Here is a 17,450-nt window from a genome sequence, read left to right as displayed (position 1 = left end):
GTGCGTGTTGGGTATTACGTGTAAAGGGAGTGTGTCAAGACAGCGCCAGGGTGTGGCCAAGAAGTGTGGGGTGAGAAAGAGAAATTGAGAGAAAAAGAAAGAGAAAGAGAGATTTAAGAACTGAGGTAAAGGAAGAGACATGAAAAAGGGAGGCCAGGAGAGCAGTGTGCCGGTGTGTTAGTAAAGATCATGTTTCTGTAACAGAGACTCCCTGGCTCCTCTCCTCCCCTCTCATCTCTCTCTATCTCTCTGAGACAGTGCTACTGGCCAACTGCCCCCTGCAAATCTATCTCCTGCCCATACCCTCACCCCTAACCCCCTGCCTTGGTAACGGGTATAAGTGTTCAGCCGGGGCTATAGCATATGAGGGTTAGAGTGGATACATTAAAGGAGTGTACAGAGCTAGCTAGGGGTTAGTACAGTACATGTTCTATCTTAATTTGACCATGTTTCTCACAACAGGAAAATAATCCTATAGAAACAGGAAATGTGAATTATTATGTGGATTATAATTAATGGACACTTTTGTAGGGGTTGATACATTTTTGGTATAAATCAAGTCTGCCACTTTAAAGTGGAAATTACAAACATTAGAAGTCTTTTAAAAACTTGAATACCTAACCATTTGCATTTTATGCCGCACAGGAAAATGTGCTTCAACAAGAGTGATCAAATGAAGATAGCCCATCTGTCCTGAACAGGAAGGTCTAGGAATAGTTTGGTCAGTAGCCAAGGGTATTAGAAGTAGATATCTGGGCTTCATCCGAAGAGACTGAGACTGTTGCTAATGTCCTGACAAAATTGTACAGCCATATTATTTTACTGCCATTAAAGCCCTGTGTTTACTGCCATTAAGCCTTGCATTTCACTGTAAGGTCTACACCTGTTGTATTCGGCGTATGTGACAAATAAAATTTGATTTGATATCTATCGGTTAGCCCAGTGGCTCGTCACCCAATCGCCTCATTGAAAGACGAGGAAGGAAGCAGCCCTGGCACTGGGACTCTGACAGACCCCTTCTCCCCCTCACCCCCACCCCCACTCCAGGCAGCAAATGAAAATCAAATCAAAGTTTATTGGGCGAGTACACAGATTTGCAGATGTTATCGCAGGTGCAGCGAAATGCTATTACTGCACTGTTTCTAACAGTGATACCTAACAATACAAATAAATACAAATACACACATAATTCTGAAAAAAATCAAAAATAGAAGTTATATAGGATGAGCCATGACTAGAATACATTATATATCCTGAGTGTACAAAACATTATGAACACCTGCTCTTTCCATGACACAGACTGACCAGGTGAATCCAGGTGAAACCTATGATCCCTTATTTATGTCACTTGTTAATTCCACTTCAACTCAATATTAGGAAGCTATTCTTAATGTTTGTGCACTCAGTGTACATATAAAGTAGGTAAAACAGTATGTAAACATTATTAAAGTGACCAGTGTTCAATGACTCTATGTACATAGGGCAGCAGTCTCTCGGGTGCAAGGTGAGTACCGGGTGGTAGCCGGCTACAACAGTCACTAAGAACTGTTCGGAAGTCCTAACTCCCCCTTCGCTCACTCACAGACCCCCCTCATCTACCCTCATTGCCCCCCTTTAACTGTCAGAACCATACCACCCTGTCTGGTAATCACAGCCTAGGCACTCTGCTCAGTACTCAGTTCAGTAACCCAACACCAGCCACTCTGGATTCCACTGCAGCCCTATGTCTGTCTCTGCCAGCCAGCCCTGAGCCCCACATAGCAGACATAGAGCCAAACTTTCCCCTGCCCAGACCTGCTGCAGAGAAACAGACGGTAAAGCTGCAGTCATTAGAGAGAGAAGTGTAGCTAACTGATTCACACGGGAGCTCTCCATGCACTCCTCTTTCCCTGTAGACCTCAGGGCCTCTGCAACTGGAACTCGAACATAATGACCCTGCATTGTCTGACTACAGAAACTTCTGAACAAATCTCGACACAGTCGACTTTATCAAAATGTGATCTGACATTTAGGCTGTTTGAACAGAACGGTGTGAGCAGCTCTAGTTGATCATTGTTGAATCCTAATCACCTCCCACTCTGTCTTTCGTCTCTAAGGTCTCTCCATGGCAACGAGATCTCCGAGCTTCCTGACGGCATCTTCAGTGACGTGGCCTCTCTGTCTCACCTGTGAGTACACACACACACACACACACACACACACACACACACACACACACACACACACTAACACACACACACACACACACACACACACACACACACACACACACACACACACACACACACACACACACACACACACACACACACACACACACACACACTTACACACACAAACTTACACACACACACACACAGAGGTGGTCTGGGCTGGTAGTGTGTGTGTCAGGGGGATGGTGGCTAACAGTAGTCCGTCACTAGAGCTGTTTGGTGGGCTTTACATCCGCTGAACTCCCCTGGTCAGCCACAGAGCTGCGGTGATGCTACACACCCCTCCACTGTGACGTCACCAAAGCAAACACACACCTTGTAGGTTTCATTACATTCTTCGCAGTCTGTGGGCTTTGAAGGGAGGTTTGGGTGCATTCGTGTCCATCAGCATGTGTGTGTGGTTGTACGTAACTTTGGGAGGTTGAAGCAGATCTTTACTCCCAGTGGGATCCAGGTTGTCTGTCATGTCAAAGACATCAGCTGTAAATCAATAGTCTATCCATGTCAGGAGCACAGAGGGCAAGGGAGGAGAGAGGGATGGAGAAGGAGAGAGAGGGATGGAGAAGGAGAGAGAGGGATGGAGAAGGAGAGAGAGGGATGGAGAAGGAGAGAGAGGGATGGAGAAGGAGAGAGAGGGATGGAGAAGGAGAGAGAGGGATGGAGAAGGAGAGAGATAGGGATGGAGAAGGGAGAGAGATAGGGATGGAGAAGGGAGAGAGATAGGGATGGACAAGGAGGGAGAGGGGGATGGAGAAGGGAGAGAGAGGGATGGAGAAGGAGAGAGAGGGATGGAGAAGGAGAGAGAGGGATGGAGAAGAGGAAATAAGATGACAGAAGAGAGTGCTGTGAGAGAAGGAGAGAGGAATGGGAGAGGTATACAAGGGAGGATAAGAAGAAGGGTAGAGAGAGGAGAGATATTGCAGGGAGGTAAAGAGAGAAAGATCTAGAGAAGCTTGTCTTTGTCTATCATTGATCCACAGTCAAGTGCCTTTCATGTTAGCAGATGTCAGATATCAGCTATTGGACTGGAAACACGAGCCTGTGGTTCTGGGTAATGGAGCAGCATCGATCAGGCAGTGTGTGTGACTGTGCCTCACTGTGCCTGCATGCATGTTTTTCTACAGCATTGATTCAGAAGTAGCCATGACTAGTTGTGTTAAGTTCCCTTTTAGCAACTCAATAACTCCCCCTTTGTCTACACTTTGTATCAACAATTCAACAACATTTTTTCTCCTTTCTCTACTTTCAAATGCCCCCCCCCCCCCCCCCCCCCCCCCAGGTATGTCAAATAACCTATCCAACAGCAATGTAATCAGAGATAGTGTTCTGCAAACCTTTCAAGAAGCAGAGGCATAGGTTGTTGGTCCTTTCTAGAAGCAGAGGCATAGCTTGTTGGTCCTTTCTAGAAGCAGAGGCATAGCTTGTTGGACCTTTCTAGAAGCAGAGGCATAGCTTGTTGGTCCTTTCTAGAAGCAGAGGCATAGCTTGTTGGTCTTTCTAGAAGAGAGAGACTAAGGGTCATTTTCTGACCAACCCGATTGACAGCCTGAATAGCCAACATCTGACCTTTACCGTAACTAACCCTAACCTTAACATCTATAACTGACCTTTACCTTACCCTAACCGTAACCAAACCCCTAACTTTAACCTTAAACCGAAGCATACCCTTAACCTAATTTTAACCAATTTGAAAATGAAGTATTGTTTCTCTTTCTAGAAGTACTGTGTCTTAACAGTTGAGAATGCAGTTCTCTGTGTTATCTGAAGGACGGGAGAGACACCTGCTGGTCAGATAGTGCCACTACATCTAGTGAACCTCAGCCTTCATGAGGCTCTGAGACTCATCCTTATTTCTGCCATGTTTAATTGATTGATTAATTCCTCAAGGTGATTGATACCAACCCTCTGACTGACCCTTACCTGTCCCTGACCCTTAACCTCTGACCCCTCTCCCTCAGGGCAATTGGTGCCAACCCTCTGTACTGTGACTGCCGTTTACGCTGGCTGTCTGATTGGGTGAAGACGGGATACAAGGAGCCTGGCATCGCCCGCTGTGCCGGACCGACGGGCATGGAGGGCAAGCTGCTGCTCACCACCCCTGCCAAGAAGTTTGAGTGCCACGGTGAGATGGATTCATTCATTTTGTTTAATAAGGAACCAGAGGTGCGGTTAGCTGTTCTCTCAAAGATCTAGCATCTTTTCAGTTTTCATCTGTCCATGTCTCATGCTAATTCTTGTGTAGATCCAGCTGTACTGTATACTTCAAAACTAAATGAACTGGAAAGGTAAGCATCATGTTAAGTAATACAATGTCTGTGTGTAGGTGAGGTGGACAGTGGCGTCCTGGCCAAGTGTAACCCGTGCCTGTCCAGTCCGTGTGTCAACCAGGGGATCTGTCACAGTGATCTGGTGGAGATTTACAGGTGCAGCTGTCCTCCTGGATTCAAGGTGAGATGTCACATTAACCCTTTACCTACAGGCTGGGCATGCTTCTGTTCCCCGCTCTAACGCTTACTTATCGTCTTTGTGGCTGTTGATGTTTGTGACGAGACCTCTCCACTTTTAAAGCCTGTTTTCAGAATGTGCAGGATTTTATTACAGCTCGGATTTAACACACCTGACTCAATTCATGAAAATTGGTCTAGTTGAAATCCAATGACAGACATTCACATGATGCATGTAATCACAGATACTGTCGCTCTCTGGGAGCATAGTTGGTTGGTGACCATCGCTCTTTCTGTTTGTCTGCAGGGTAGGAACTGTGAGACTGCTCTGAACGTCTGTGTCAGTAACCCCTGTGCCAATGGGGGCACCTGCCAACTAAACGAGGAGGAGGAGGGGGCATACAGCTGTGCCTGTCCCCTTGGTTTTGAAGGTCCTACCTGCCAGACCAACATGGATGACTGTGAAGATAACGACTGTGAAAACGGAGCTAACTGTGTAGATGGTGTCAACAACTATACCTGCCTCTGTCCTCCTTACTACACCGGTAAAACATTTACATATTCCACTAGACCAGCCTATCACAGTTGAGTGGGCCAATTATGGTTCACTTTTCCATCCTTTGCTTTACTTTGCTATGTAAATGTAATGTATCTCTCTCTCCAGGGGAGATGTGTGAGGAGATGGAGGATGTGTGTGCTCCAGGTGTCAGTCCGTGTCAACACCAGTCTACCTGTCTCATCAGCTCTACTGGACCTCAGTGAGTACACAATGTCAACGTGTGTGTGTGTGTGTGTGTGTGTGTGTGTGTGTGTGTGTGTGTGTGTGTGTGTGTGTGTGTGTGTGTGTGTGTGTGTGTGTGTGTGTGTGTGTGTGTGTGTGTGTGTGTGTGTGTGTGTGTGTGTGAGTGCGTGCGTGCGTGCGTGCGTGCGTGCGTGCGTGCGTGCGTGCGTGCGTGCGTGCGTGCGTGCGTGCGTGCGTGCGTGCGTGACTTGAAGATTTGTGTTTGTTCCCAGACTTAGGCTTTAGCTCAGTGGACTAACGTTAACGCTAACATTTGTGTGTGTTGCAGGTGTGTGTGTTCTCCGGGCTACGTCGGTGATGACTGCAGTGTGGACTATGATGACTGTGAGGAGAATCGCTGTCAGAACGGAGCTCAGTGTGTCGACCAACTCAATGGATACTCCTGCTCCTGCCCCGACGGCTACAGGTGAGCTACTCACACACATCTTAGGACTCAAACACACCTTAGGACTCACACACCTTAGAACTCACACACACCTTAGAACTCACACACACCTTAGAACTCACACACCTTAGAACTCACACACATCTTAGGACTCACACACACCTTAGAACTCACACACACCTTAGGACTCACACACACCTTAGAACTCACACACCTTAGAACTCACACACACCTTAGAACTCACACACCTTAGAACTCACACACACCTTAGAACTCACACACATCTTAGAACTCACACACATCTTAGAACTCACACACATCTTAGAACTCACACACATCTTAGAACTCACACACACCTTAGAACTCACACACACCTTAGAACTCACACACACCTCAGAACTCACACACATCTTAGAACTCACACACATCTTAGAACTCACACACCTTAGAACTCACACACCTTAGAACTCACACACACCTTAGAACTCACACACACCTTAGAACTCACACACACCTTAGAACTCACACACATCTCAGAACTCACACACATCTTAGAACTCACTCACATCTTAGAACGCACACACACCTTAGAACTCACACACCTTAGAACTCACACACACCTTAGAACTCACACACAACTTAGAACTCACACACCTTAGAACTCACCCACAACTTAGAACTCACACACCTTAGAACTCACACACACACCTTAGAACTCACACACATCTTAGAACTCACACACCTTAGAACTCACACACATCTTAGGACTCACACACACCTTAGAACTCACACACACCTTAGGACTCACACACACCTTAGAACTCACACACCTTAGAACTCACACACACCTTAGAACTCACACACCTTAGAACTCACACACACCTTAGAACTCACACACATCTTAGAACTCACACACACCTTAGAACTCACACACATCTTAGAACTCACACACCTTAGAACTCACACACACCTTAGAACTCACACACACACCTTAGAACTCACACACACCTCAGAACTCACACACATCTTAGAACTCACACACATCTTAGAACTCACACACCTTAGAACTCACACACCTTAGAACTCACACACACCTTAGAACTCACACACACCTTAGAACTCACACACACCTTAGAACTCACACACCTTAGAACTCACACACAACTTATAACTCACACACCTTAGAACTCACACACACCTTAGAACTCACACACATCTCAGAACTCACTCACATCTTAGAACGCACACACACCTTAGAACTCACACACCCTAGAACTCACACACACCTTAGAACTCACACACAACTTAGAACTCACACACCTTAGAACTCACCCACAACTTAGAACTCACACACCTTAGAACTCACACACACACCTTAGAACTCACACACATCTTAGAACTCACACACCAAAGAACTCACACACCTTAGAACTCACACACCTTAGAACTCACACACACCTTAGAACTCACACACATCTTAGATCTCACACACACCTTAGAACTCACACACCTTAGAACTCACACACACCTTAGAACTCACACACACCTTAGAACTCACACACATCTTAGGACTCACACACACCTTAGAACTCACACACACCTTAGAACTCACACACATCTTAGAACTCACACACCTTAGAACTCACACACACCTTAGAACTCACACACCTTAGAACTCACACACATCTTAGGACTCACACACACCTTAGAACTCACACACACCTTAGAACTCACACACATCTTAGAACTCACACACCTTAGAACTCACACACACCTTAGAACTCACACACACCTCAGAACTCACACACATCTTAGAACTCACACACACCTTAGAACTCACACACATCTTAGAACTCACACACCTTAGAACTCACACACACCTTAGAACTCACACACACCTTAGAACTCACACACTCCTTAGAACTCACACACACCTTAGAACTCACACACACCTTAGAACTCACACACACCTTAGAACTCACACACAACTTATAACTCACACACCTTAGAACTCACACACACCTTAGAACTCACACACATCTCAGAACTCACTCACATCTTAGAACGCACACACACCTTAGAACTCACACACCTTAGAACTCACACACACCTTAGAACTCACACACACAACTTAGAACTCACACAACTTAGAACTCACACACCTTAGAACTCACCCACAACTTAGAACTCACACACCTTAGAACTCACACACACACCTTAGAACTCACACACCAAAGAACTCACACACCTTAGAACTCACACACCTTAGAACTCACACACACCTTAAAACTCACACACATCCTAGATCTCACACACACCTTAGAACTCACACACCTTAGAACTCACACACACCTTAGAACTCACACACAACTTAGAACTCACACACCTTAGAACTCACACATCTTAGAACTCACACACCTTAGAACTCACACACACCTTAGAACTCACACACATCTTAGATCTCACACACACCTTAGAACTCACACACCTTAGAACTCACACACACCTTAGAACTCACACACAACTTAGAACTCACACACCTTAGAACTCACACACATCTTAGAACTCACACACCTTAGAACTCACACACACCTTAGAACAGTATCAAGCCATCCGTGGTATAATACTTATAGGGTACCACTTCTTCTGTCATTTGGACTTACTGACTCTCTCTCTCTCTCTCTCTCTCTCTCTCGCTCTCTCTCTCTCTCTCTCTCTCTCTCTCTCTCTCTCTCTCTCTCTCTCTCTCTCTCTCCCCCCCCCCTCAAAAGTGGTCAGTTGTGTGAGGTGCCCACCTCACCGCGGTCTCTATGTGACCTGGCAGACTGCCAGAACGATGCCCCGTGTGTGGAACGGGCAGGCCGGGCACTGTGCCAGTGTCTCCCTGGGTTTGGAGGGCCTCGCTGTGAGAAGCTGGTCAGTGTGAACTTCGTAGACAGAGACTCCTACCTGCTGCTCTCTGACCTCAAGAACTGGCCCCAGGCTAACATCACACTGCAGGTATCTAACATCTCACTACAGGTACTGTAACACACACTCACAAGCAAAATGTGTGCACACGCTCACGCACACACACACACAGCTTATACAGTGCAGGTACTGAATCAGCAATTCAACAAGCATGTGTTTGAGATCCATGCATGTACAGTATCTTAGACTTTTGGACTGTGTTGTCAAAGGGAAATTTGCAAGAAGATTTGAGTTACGTTCAAGGATCTCAAGTTAACTTTCAGTCTGTGTAACTAATGTAGGACATGATGTCATATCATATCATCACAATACATGCTATTATATTGTGATATCTGCCCCCAGGTGTCGACAGCGGAGGACAACGGTATCCTGCTGTATAATGGGGACAACGACCACATCGCCGTAGAGCTGTTCCAGGGTCACGTTAAGGTCAGCTACGACCCTGGCAGCCTGCCTGGACATGCTATCTACAGGTAAACACACACATAAGCACACACACACACAGACATACACAGACACACACACACACACACACACAGACATACACAGACACATACACACAGACACATACACACACACACACACACACACATACACACAGACACATATACACACACAGACACATACACACATACACAGACACATACACACACACAGACATACACAGACACATACACACAGACACATATACACACACACACACACACATACACACAGACACATATACACACACACACACACATACACACATACACATACACACACACAGACATACACAGACACATACACACAGACACACACACACACACACACACACACACACACAGACACATACACACAGACACATACACACACACACACACATACACACAGACACATATACACACACAGACACACACACACATACACAGACACATACACACACACAGACACAGACATACACAGACACATACACACACAGACACACATACACATACACAGACACATACACACACACAGACACAGACAGACACAGACACATACACAAATACATACACATACACAGACACATACACACATACACAGACACATACACATACACAGACACAGACATACACAGACACATACACACAGACACAGACATACACAGACACATACACACACACAAATACATAAGTGCAAGTGTAACATTTTAACAGCAACCAAATGTTTAATACATGTTTGTCCTCCCTCTTTTCTTTGTCTGTGTTTCTTCCACTCCCCCCTGTATTTTTCTCTGTCTTTCTCCCTCGCTCTGTCTACAGTACTGAGACGATCAACGACGGTCAGTTCCACACGGTGGAGCTGGTGACCATTGACCAGATGGTGAACCTGTCCATCGACGGGGGTCTCCCCACCACCATGGATAGCCTGAGGGGGGTCCGGCCCCTCAACGGGGAGGCTCCGCTATACGTGGGGGGTAGGGGCCCTCTCCAGAACACACCTACTTCCTCCTCCTCTGCTGCAGGCACTACAACTACTACACTACTGTCAATGTCACCACCCCCACCGCAACCCAACCCCAACCCACCACCACAACCAACCCCCAACCACCCCCCCATCCCAAAACCCCAACCACCGCAAGCGAGCTATATCCCGACCCAATCCTGCAACCTATCCAACTCCAATCCTCAATCCACCAAGTCCATTCCCCAATACGACTGTGTTTGTTAGAGCACTCCAGCATACACACAATACACACAATACACACACACACACACACACACACACACACACACACACACACACACACACACACACACACACACACACACACACACACACACACACACACACACACACACACATATACTGTAGGTAAACACCCCTATAAAGCCACACACTCCTGCCTGACAATGGTGTTATTACATATAAAGCCATACACAATCAGCAACACAATGTACTAATATAGTAATATAGCCCCTGTTCCTTGGCCCTATGAGCATCACCCCTTAATACCCACAGTATTCAGGATACATACAGTATTCAGGATACATACAGTATTCAGGATACATACAGTATTCAGGATACATACAGTATTCAGGATACGTACAGTATTCAGGATACATACAGTATTCAGGATACATACAGTATTCAGGATACATACAGTATTCAGGATACGTACAGTATTCAGGATACATACAGTATTCAGGATACATACAGTATTTAGGATACATTCAGTATTCAGGATACATACAGTATTCCTAACATATAATACATCACATAGTCTTCTATTCTATTTCTATGATTCCTACTATTTCATTTATCCTTATAAAACACACTCCTATAGGTCCCTATCTCTGTCCTACCAGACACAGTCTTCACTCTGGATATGTGGCGTGGTTTCTTGGCATGGATCATCATTTTCCTGGTTTCTTTTCTTCACCTATACAACTTATACTCTGTAACCCGACTAGCCATTCTTGGTATCAAAGCATTGATTGTTGAAACAGAATTGATCTGATATCAGAAATGCCTGTGTGTTCAGAGTATGTGATGTGATGTCTTGGTGAGGTGCTGTACTGTGCTGTGGTGTATGTTTGTGACTGTATAGAAGAGTACACATCAGCCAATACCCCTTCTCCTTTTCACTGTCCTCTGTTTCAAAGACTCTGTGCCTCATATGCTGTCGTTTCAGAATTTAATTAGTGTCAAACCACTATTATATCAGAGAAACTCTTGAATTGAAAATAGTCAAATGTAAATAATTGTATCCAATTGCATATGTCTCTTTGAAAAAGCCTCTTTCTTCATTCCATATCAGTCTCTTGTTAACGGTTTCTCTGTTTTCCTGTTCTCCACTCTCATACATTTCTAACCAACATCTCCCTTCTTCCTCCTATCTCTCCTCCCCCTCCTATCCTCCATCTCTCAGGTATGCCCGTGGACGTCCACTCGGCGGCATTCCGGCTCTGGCAGATCCAGAATGGCTCCAGTTTCCACGGCTGCATCCAGAACCTGTATATCAACAATGAGCTGCAGGACTTCACTAAGACCCAGATGAAGCCGGGCGTGGTGCCGGGCTGTGAACCTTGTAGGAAGATCTACTGCCTGCATGGTATCTGCCAGCCGGACGGGGCACAGGGACCAGTCTGCCACTGCCAGCCGGGCTGGAACGGACCCCACTGTGACCAGCCGGCCACCAACCCATGCCAGGGCAGCAAGTAAGTACTGGGGTTATGATGATAATGCATTGCATTTCAACTGGTTTTCACTAAGTCTCAAAATGCAATTCATATGAATGGTTTGAGACAAGTCTTTACATATGTTCAACCTAAGACTCTTAGTCTTAGCTGATTGATTGATTGCTGATTGATTGATTTATATTCCCTCTCCCCAGGTGTGTGCATGGCAAGTGTATTCCCCTGGACCTGCAGTCGTACCGCTGTGAGTGTGTGGAGGGTTACCGTGGTGCCCTGTGTAACCAGCAGGGGGAGCTGTTTAACCCCTGCCGCAGCCATAACTGTAAACACGGGCGCTGCCAGATCTCTGATACAGGAGAGGCCTACTGCCACTGTGAGGCCGGATACACCGGAGAGCTCTGTGATGCAGGTAGGAGACACACACATTACTACTGTAGATACACCGGAGAGCTCTGTGATGCAGATAGGAGACACACACACATTACTACTGTAGATACACCGGAGAGCTCTGTGATGCAGATAGGAGACACACACATTACTACTGTAGATACACCGGAGAGCTCTGTGATGCAGATAGGAGACACACACATTACTACTGTAGATACACCGGAGAGCTCTGTGATGCAGATAGGAGACACACACATTACTACTGTAGATACACCGGAGAGCTCTGTGATGCAGATAGGAGACACACACATTACTACTGTAGATACACCGGAGAGCTCTGTGATGCAGGTAGGAGACACACACATTACTACTGTAGATACACCGGAGAGTTCTGTGATGCAGATAGGAGACACACACACATTACTACTGTAGATACACCGGAGAGCTCTGTGATGCAGGTAGGAGACACACACATTACTACTGTAGATACACCGGAGAGCTCTGTGATGCAGGTAGGAGACACACACATTACTACTGTAGATACACCGGAGAGCTCTGTGATGCAAATAGGAGACACACACATTACTACTGTAGATACACCGGAGAGCTCTGTGACGCAGATAGGAGACACACACATTACTACTGTAGATACACCGGAGAGCTCTGTGACGCAGATAGGAGACACACACACATTACTACTGTAGATACACCGGAGAGCTCTGTGATGCAAATAGGAGACACACACACATTACTACTGTAGATACACCGGAGAGCTCTGTGACGCAGATAGGAGACACACACACATTACTACTGTAGATACACCGGAGAGCTCTGTGATGCAGATAGGAGACACACACACACTACTACTGTAGATACACCGGAGAGCTCTGTGATGCAAATAGGAGATAGAATGTGGACTGTCTGGCATCCTAGTTTACTTAGTTTGTCTCTGTTGTTGCTTGTCTTTGATACCAACAGACCAAGAGGTAATCCAGCCTAAACCAACTACAGGTACCCATGAAAGGATGATTTTGTGTCTGAAACATTTAGCATTTCTTTGTTTAACAACTTTCTTAAAATGTATCTTAATGTTAAGGTGAGGGGCTTCTCTTGATGTTCATCATACCATAGTCTCAGAATGTGTCTTTATCGTTCCTCCACCCACAGAGTCAGAGTGTCGAGGGGAGCCTGTGAGGGACTTCTACCAGGTGCAGCGTGGGTACACCATCTGTCAGACCACACGCATGGTCTCCTGGGTAGAGTGCTCCGGCGCCTGCGACACAGGTGCCTGCTGTGCCAGCCAGCGAATGAAACGCCGGAAATACACCTTTGAGTGCAGCGATGGAACCTCGTTCAGCGAGGAAGTGGAGAAGACCATCAAGTGTGGCTGCGTGGGCTGCATGTAGCACGCTTCACACAAACCTGCTACCGCCACCACCGAGCGCACCAGAGGGAGAGCGAGAAAGCGAGAGCGAGAGAGAGAGAGAGAGAGAGAGAGAGAGAGAGAGAGAGAGAGAGAGAGAGAGAGAGAGAGAGAGAGAGAGAGAGAGAGAGAGAGAGAGAGAGAGAGAGAGAGAGAGAGAGAGAGAGAGAGAGAGAGAGAGAGAGAGAGAGAGAGAGAGAGAGAGAACCGGAGAGGAGGAAGAAGTAAGAGAACAAGAGAGTATAAAGAAATATATATAAAAACCTCTATCTATATATTATGGACAACAATGTTTGTAAAATAGGACATTTCCTCCCCTTCCATGGCTGTGCGACATACAGAAACACAGAGAAAACAAACATCAACAACAACATGGAGAAGTGTGAACAACAACAACCAAACCATTGTATCTGCAACATTGTTTTGAAAGGTTCTAGAGATGCAAAGGTGTTGCATTCAGAGCCAGACATCAACCCCTCATACACACCTGGTCTAAACCGTTGGCCCTTTGGCTCATCCATCCATTAGGCCTCAGATAGCGTAAGCACCCTCTGCTTTCTTTGCTTCCTGAAGGCAGTATGTGTAATATGACGTCCGGCCTGGTCAGGGTGGCAGGAGGGAAGAGGTACAGAGATATAAAAAAAAACGACAGAGGGAGGATAGTAGAGTTGGGTTGTAGTTAAGTTTGGTTAGGCAGGGCAGGACAGGACTGGGCTGAGAAGGAGTTGGGCTGGAACTGGACTGTAGCTGGTGTGGGCTGGTATAAGCTTGCCTGGACTGTAACTGAGTTGAGCCGGGTTAGGTCGGGTTTAGATGGGCCAGATTGTAGTTGAGCTGTGCTGAGCAGAGCTGGGGCTAGGTCGTGCTATATCTGGGCTAGGCCGATTTCTTATTGGACTATCCTGGAGTTTTCAGAACAAGAGATGTCCATTCTTTTCATTACTGAAAAGACCACTGCACTGAATACCAGCACTGAGAATCACAGTCATTTGCCCTTCACAGCACATACACACAACATGCACGCATGCACCACACTAGAGGTCATTCTTGTCTGAGCAGAAGGGTCGTTCCATTAGAAGCAGTCAGAAGGGGCTGTCTGATACACATTGTGAGGCAGGTAGACCTTCCATTCCCCTACAGTAGGCTATAAGCTATACCCCCACCTGGAGCAGGCAGTACCCGGTGGAGACCAATCCCCCAGCATGCATTGCCTCAGGATGATTTGCATAAGCCCTCCCCCTTTGAGCAGGAGGATGATTAGGCCCCTCCCCTCAATGCCTGCAGTATTAAATGTGTGCAAACTGTTGCATGTGAGAAGTTTGCAAATTGATATGTAGAGCTTTTTATTATGTTTATTATTATGGAACAAAAGGTTCAGAATATTTGTTTTGTTACGTCTAATTTCAATTATTTGTTTTGCATTGTTTTGTTTTTATTTGTTATTATATTTTGTTTTCTGATGTAACCTAACACCTTTAGCCCTCTCTTTATACAGAAATGCCTAACAGATTCTAATATATATATTTGTATTTCATTTTGGTATAGTATTTTTATATGTTAAAGAGTAAATCTTTGTTTTCTGGAAGCTTCTATTGGAACAGGCAGGATGGCATTTGATTGGTTCCCTAGCTGTTTTTATTTGTTTATTTCACTTGCTCAAACAAGGTAGTTTGTAATTGTCCAAAACAAGGTAGTGAATGGTTGGCCTTGTTGTGTAGGCAGCAGTATTGATGTAGAAACATGTTTAATATTGTATATGTTGTCTTCCATGTGAATATGACATCTAATTCATTTGAAAGTCTGTGTGCTGTTTGTTTTATTTTGTATTTATTTTATCTTAAAGCTTTTTCCTGTAGAGTATAAAAGGCATAATAATTGTTGCTGATTTTCAAAAAATAAAAATAAATAAAAAAGTTAAAATAAAAACTAGTGTAACAAAAAAAAGCTGTAAGGTATTTGTGACATCACTTAATAGCCAGTTATGACAGTATTTCCTACCCTCTGGCTCAGACACATTCCTCATTGGCTGTTGGGCCCGAGTGGGTGGAGTTAAAATGCAAATGAGTGGGCTGCCCCTCCCACTCTGAAATACATTTTTCCTGTATTTACTATACCATACTCTGAAATATTGTGAAAGGGTTCTGATCGTCTTGTGTTGATTTTGTTTAAGTATTAGGCTGAATTTCTGTCATTTTAAATTGGGGACATTTTCCGTGGTAGAAGTAATTATAAGATTTAAGTGAAAGTCTGCTGTAGGAAGCTTACTTATTGTGGATGTTCACAAAGATGGTGTCTACATTTTGCCTGCATTAAATTGGTGCTGCCATCTTATCATTGTACTGTGGTGGGAGGTGAAAAGATGGTGAGGCCATGGGCTGAATGACAGCAAACTGTAGACCTGCCATCTTTCTGTACATTTACCATTGGATCCACTTACCGCAATCCTATTTTAACATGCACAGATAATGCCTGGATTCAATCTGTATCGCTGAACTTCAGCGTTATAAGATGATTGAAATTTAAAGGCAATGTTCCCGCGTTAGCAGACTGCATTCACGGTAAATGAATGTAGCCCTAGATGTCCCCATTCTGACTGGCTATAGAACACGAATCAGAGATGAAAAGGTGCCAATCGCAGAGTAGAACAGTCCAACCTGAATGTATAAATGTGTATAAATATGAATTGAGCTCACTCCTGAAGCGGTATGGTTCAGCTGTTATCCTGTTTAGTTTCCAGTATAAAGAGACCACATCCTCTTTGTTTTCTAAGTGGGAGACCTACAGGACGTGTTTCCTGCGGAGTAGGATGAAGTTGCCCCTAGACACAGTTCTGTGGTCAGTTTGGTGGTTTTCCCCACTAATGATTAAGGTAAAGCTTTGGGGATGGAAAGCTGATCCTAGATCTATGCTTAAGAACAACTTCTACCCAGAGCGTCCTGTTGCAGTGGACTCCTTGTTTGCCCCAATGTTAACCATGTCTTATATATCCCTGAGGTTATCCTATGGTGTCCACATTGTATGATATTGATGAACTGTCATCCTTTAGCTTAACGTTTAGCTCGATGCCTCGCAGATTTCAACATGAGTTTATCACAGCTCTCACAAAAAGGACTTTCATACTTGCAAACATGGATATTGATCATCGCAATTCAGCCGGATTCCATTCATTCTAGGGTGAAACCTGTAAAGACTCATCCACCATCCGCGAGAGAACTGTACTCCGTATCATGTCATTGTGAAAAACGCAGCGTCTCTGTTGTATTGAACTGGTTAAAAAAAGGAGAAAAAATAAGAAGAAAAAGTATAATAATTCTCTGGTCTGTTTCCTACAGATGTGCTACTTCTGTTGCTTTGGTTGTGTTCCGTCGCAGGTGTGATGGTGGGATTGAACTGAAGTCCCAGTGATGCTGAATGTATGTACTATCTATCGATCTATCTTTATCTATCGCCACCGACAAAATGTTTACTGAACCCCCTCCACTTTTCATTCATTAAACTTTAATGTGTGTGCTTTTAACATGGACTCTTAACGTGTCTCTTCATTGGTTTGAATGGAGTGTGTGTGTGATTGGGGGGGGGGTAGGCAGTGCTACCCAAGTTGGAATAAGGGGTTTGGTTTTGTTCTTTATACAAAGCATGAAGGTACATTGGAGGAAGAGTACAGT

General features: G+C 45.2%; 1 protein-coding gene across 4 annotated transcripts in view; it reads left to right on the top strand.

Annotated features, from left to right (window-relative positions):
- Window positions 1–17,302, top strand: part of LOC129859823 (slit homolog 1 protein-like) — a 207,429-nt gene extending 190,127 nt beyond the window's left edge. Inside the window, exons 24-36 of one of the 4 annotated variants that reach the window (XM_055929993.1) lie at window positions 2,097–2,168; window positions 4,172–4,335; window positions 4,537–4,661; window positions 4,965–5,202; window positions 5,322–5,415; window positions 5,728–5,865; window positions 8,616–8,844; window positions 9,157–9,287; window positions 10,098–10,252; window positions 11,708–11,996; window positions 12,173–12,384; window positions 13,341–13,373; window positions 13,530–17,302. In XM_055929993.1, coding sequence (XP_055785968.1) covers window positions 2,097–2,168; window positions 4,172–4,335; window positions 4,537–4,661; window positions 4,965–5,202; window positions 5,322–5,415; window positions 5,728–5,865; window positions 8,616–8,844; window positions 9,157–9,287; window positions 10,098–10,252; window positions 11,708–11,996; window positions 12,173–12,384; window positions 13,341–13,373; window positions 13,530–13,768 — 2,119 coding nt within the window. In that variant the 3' untranslated portion in view covers window positions 13,769–17,302. Of the gene's footprint in view, window positions 1–2,096; window positions 2,169–4,171; window positions 4,336–4,536; window positions 4,662–4,964; window positions 5,203–5,321; window positions 5,416–5,727; window positions 5,866–8,615; window positions 8,845–9,156; window positions 9,288–10,097; window positions 10,301–11,707; window positions 11,997–12,172; window positions 12,385–13,340; window positions 13,374–13,529 lie in introns of all 4 variants that reach the window. The other 3 variants (XM_055929973.1, XM_055930001.1, XM_055929983.1) reach the window with 3 other exon arrangements.
- The last annotated feature ends 148 nt before the right edge of the window (window positions 17,303–17,450 follow it).

The sequence above is a fragment of the Salvelinus fontinalis genome, chromosome 1, assembly GCF_029448725.1.
Source record: "Salvelinus fontinalis isolate EN_2023a chromosome 1, ASM2944872v1, whole genome shotgun sequence".
NCBI lineage: Eukaryota > Metazoa > Chordata > Actinopteri > Salmoniformes > Salmonidae > Salvelinus > Salvelinus fontinalis.
This window is presented reverse-complemented; position numbering and strand designations above follow the sequence as displayed.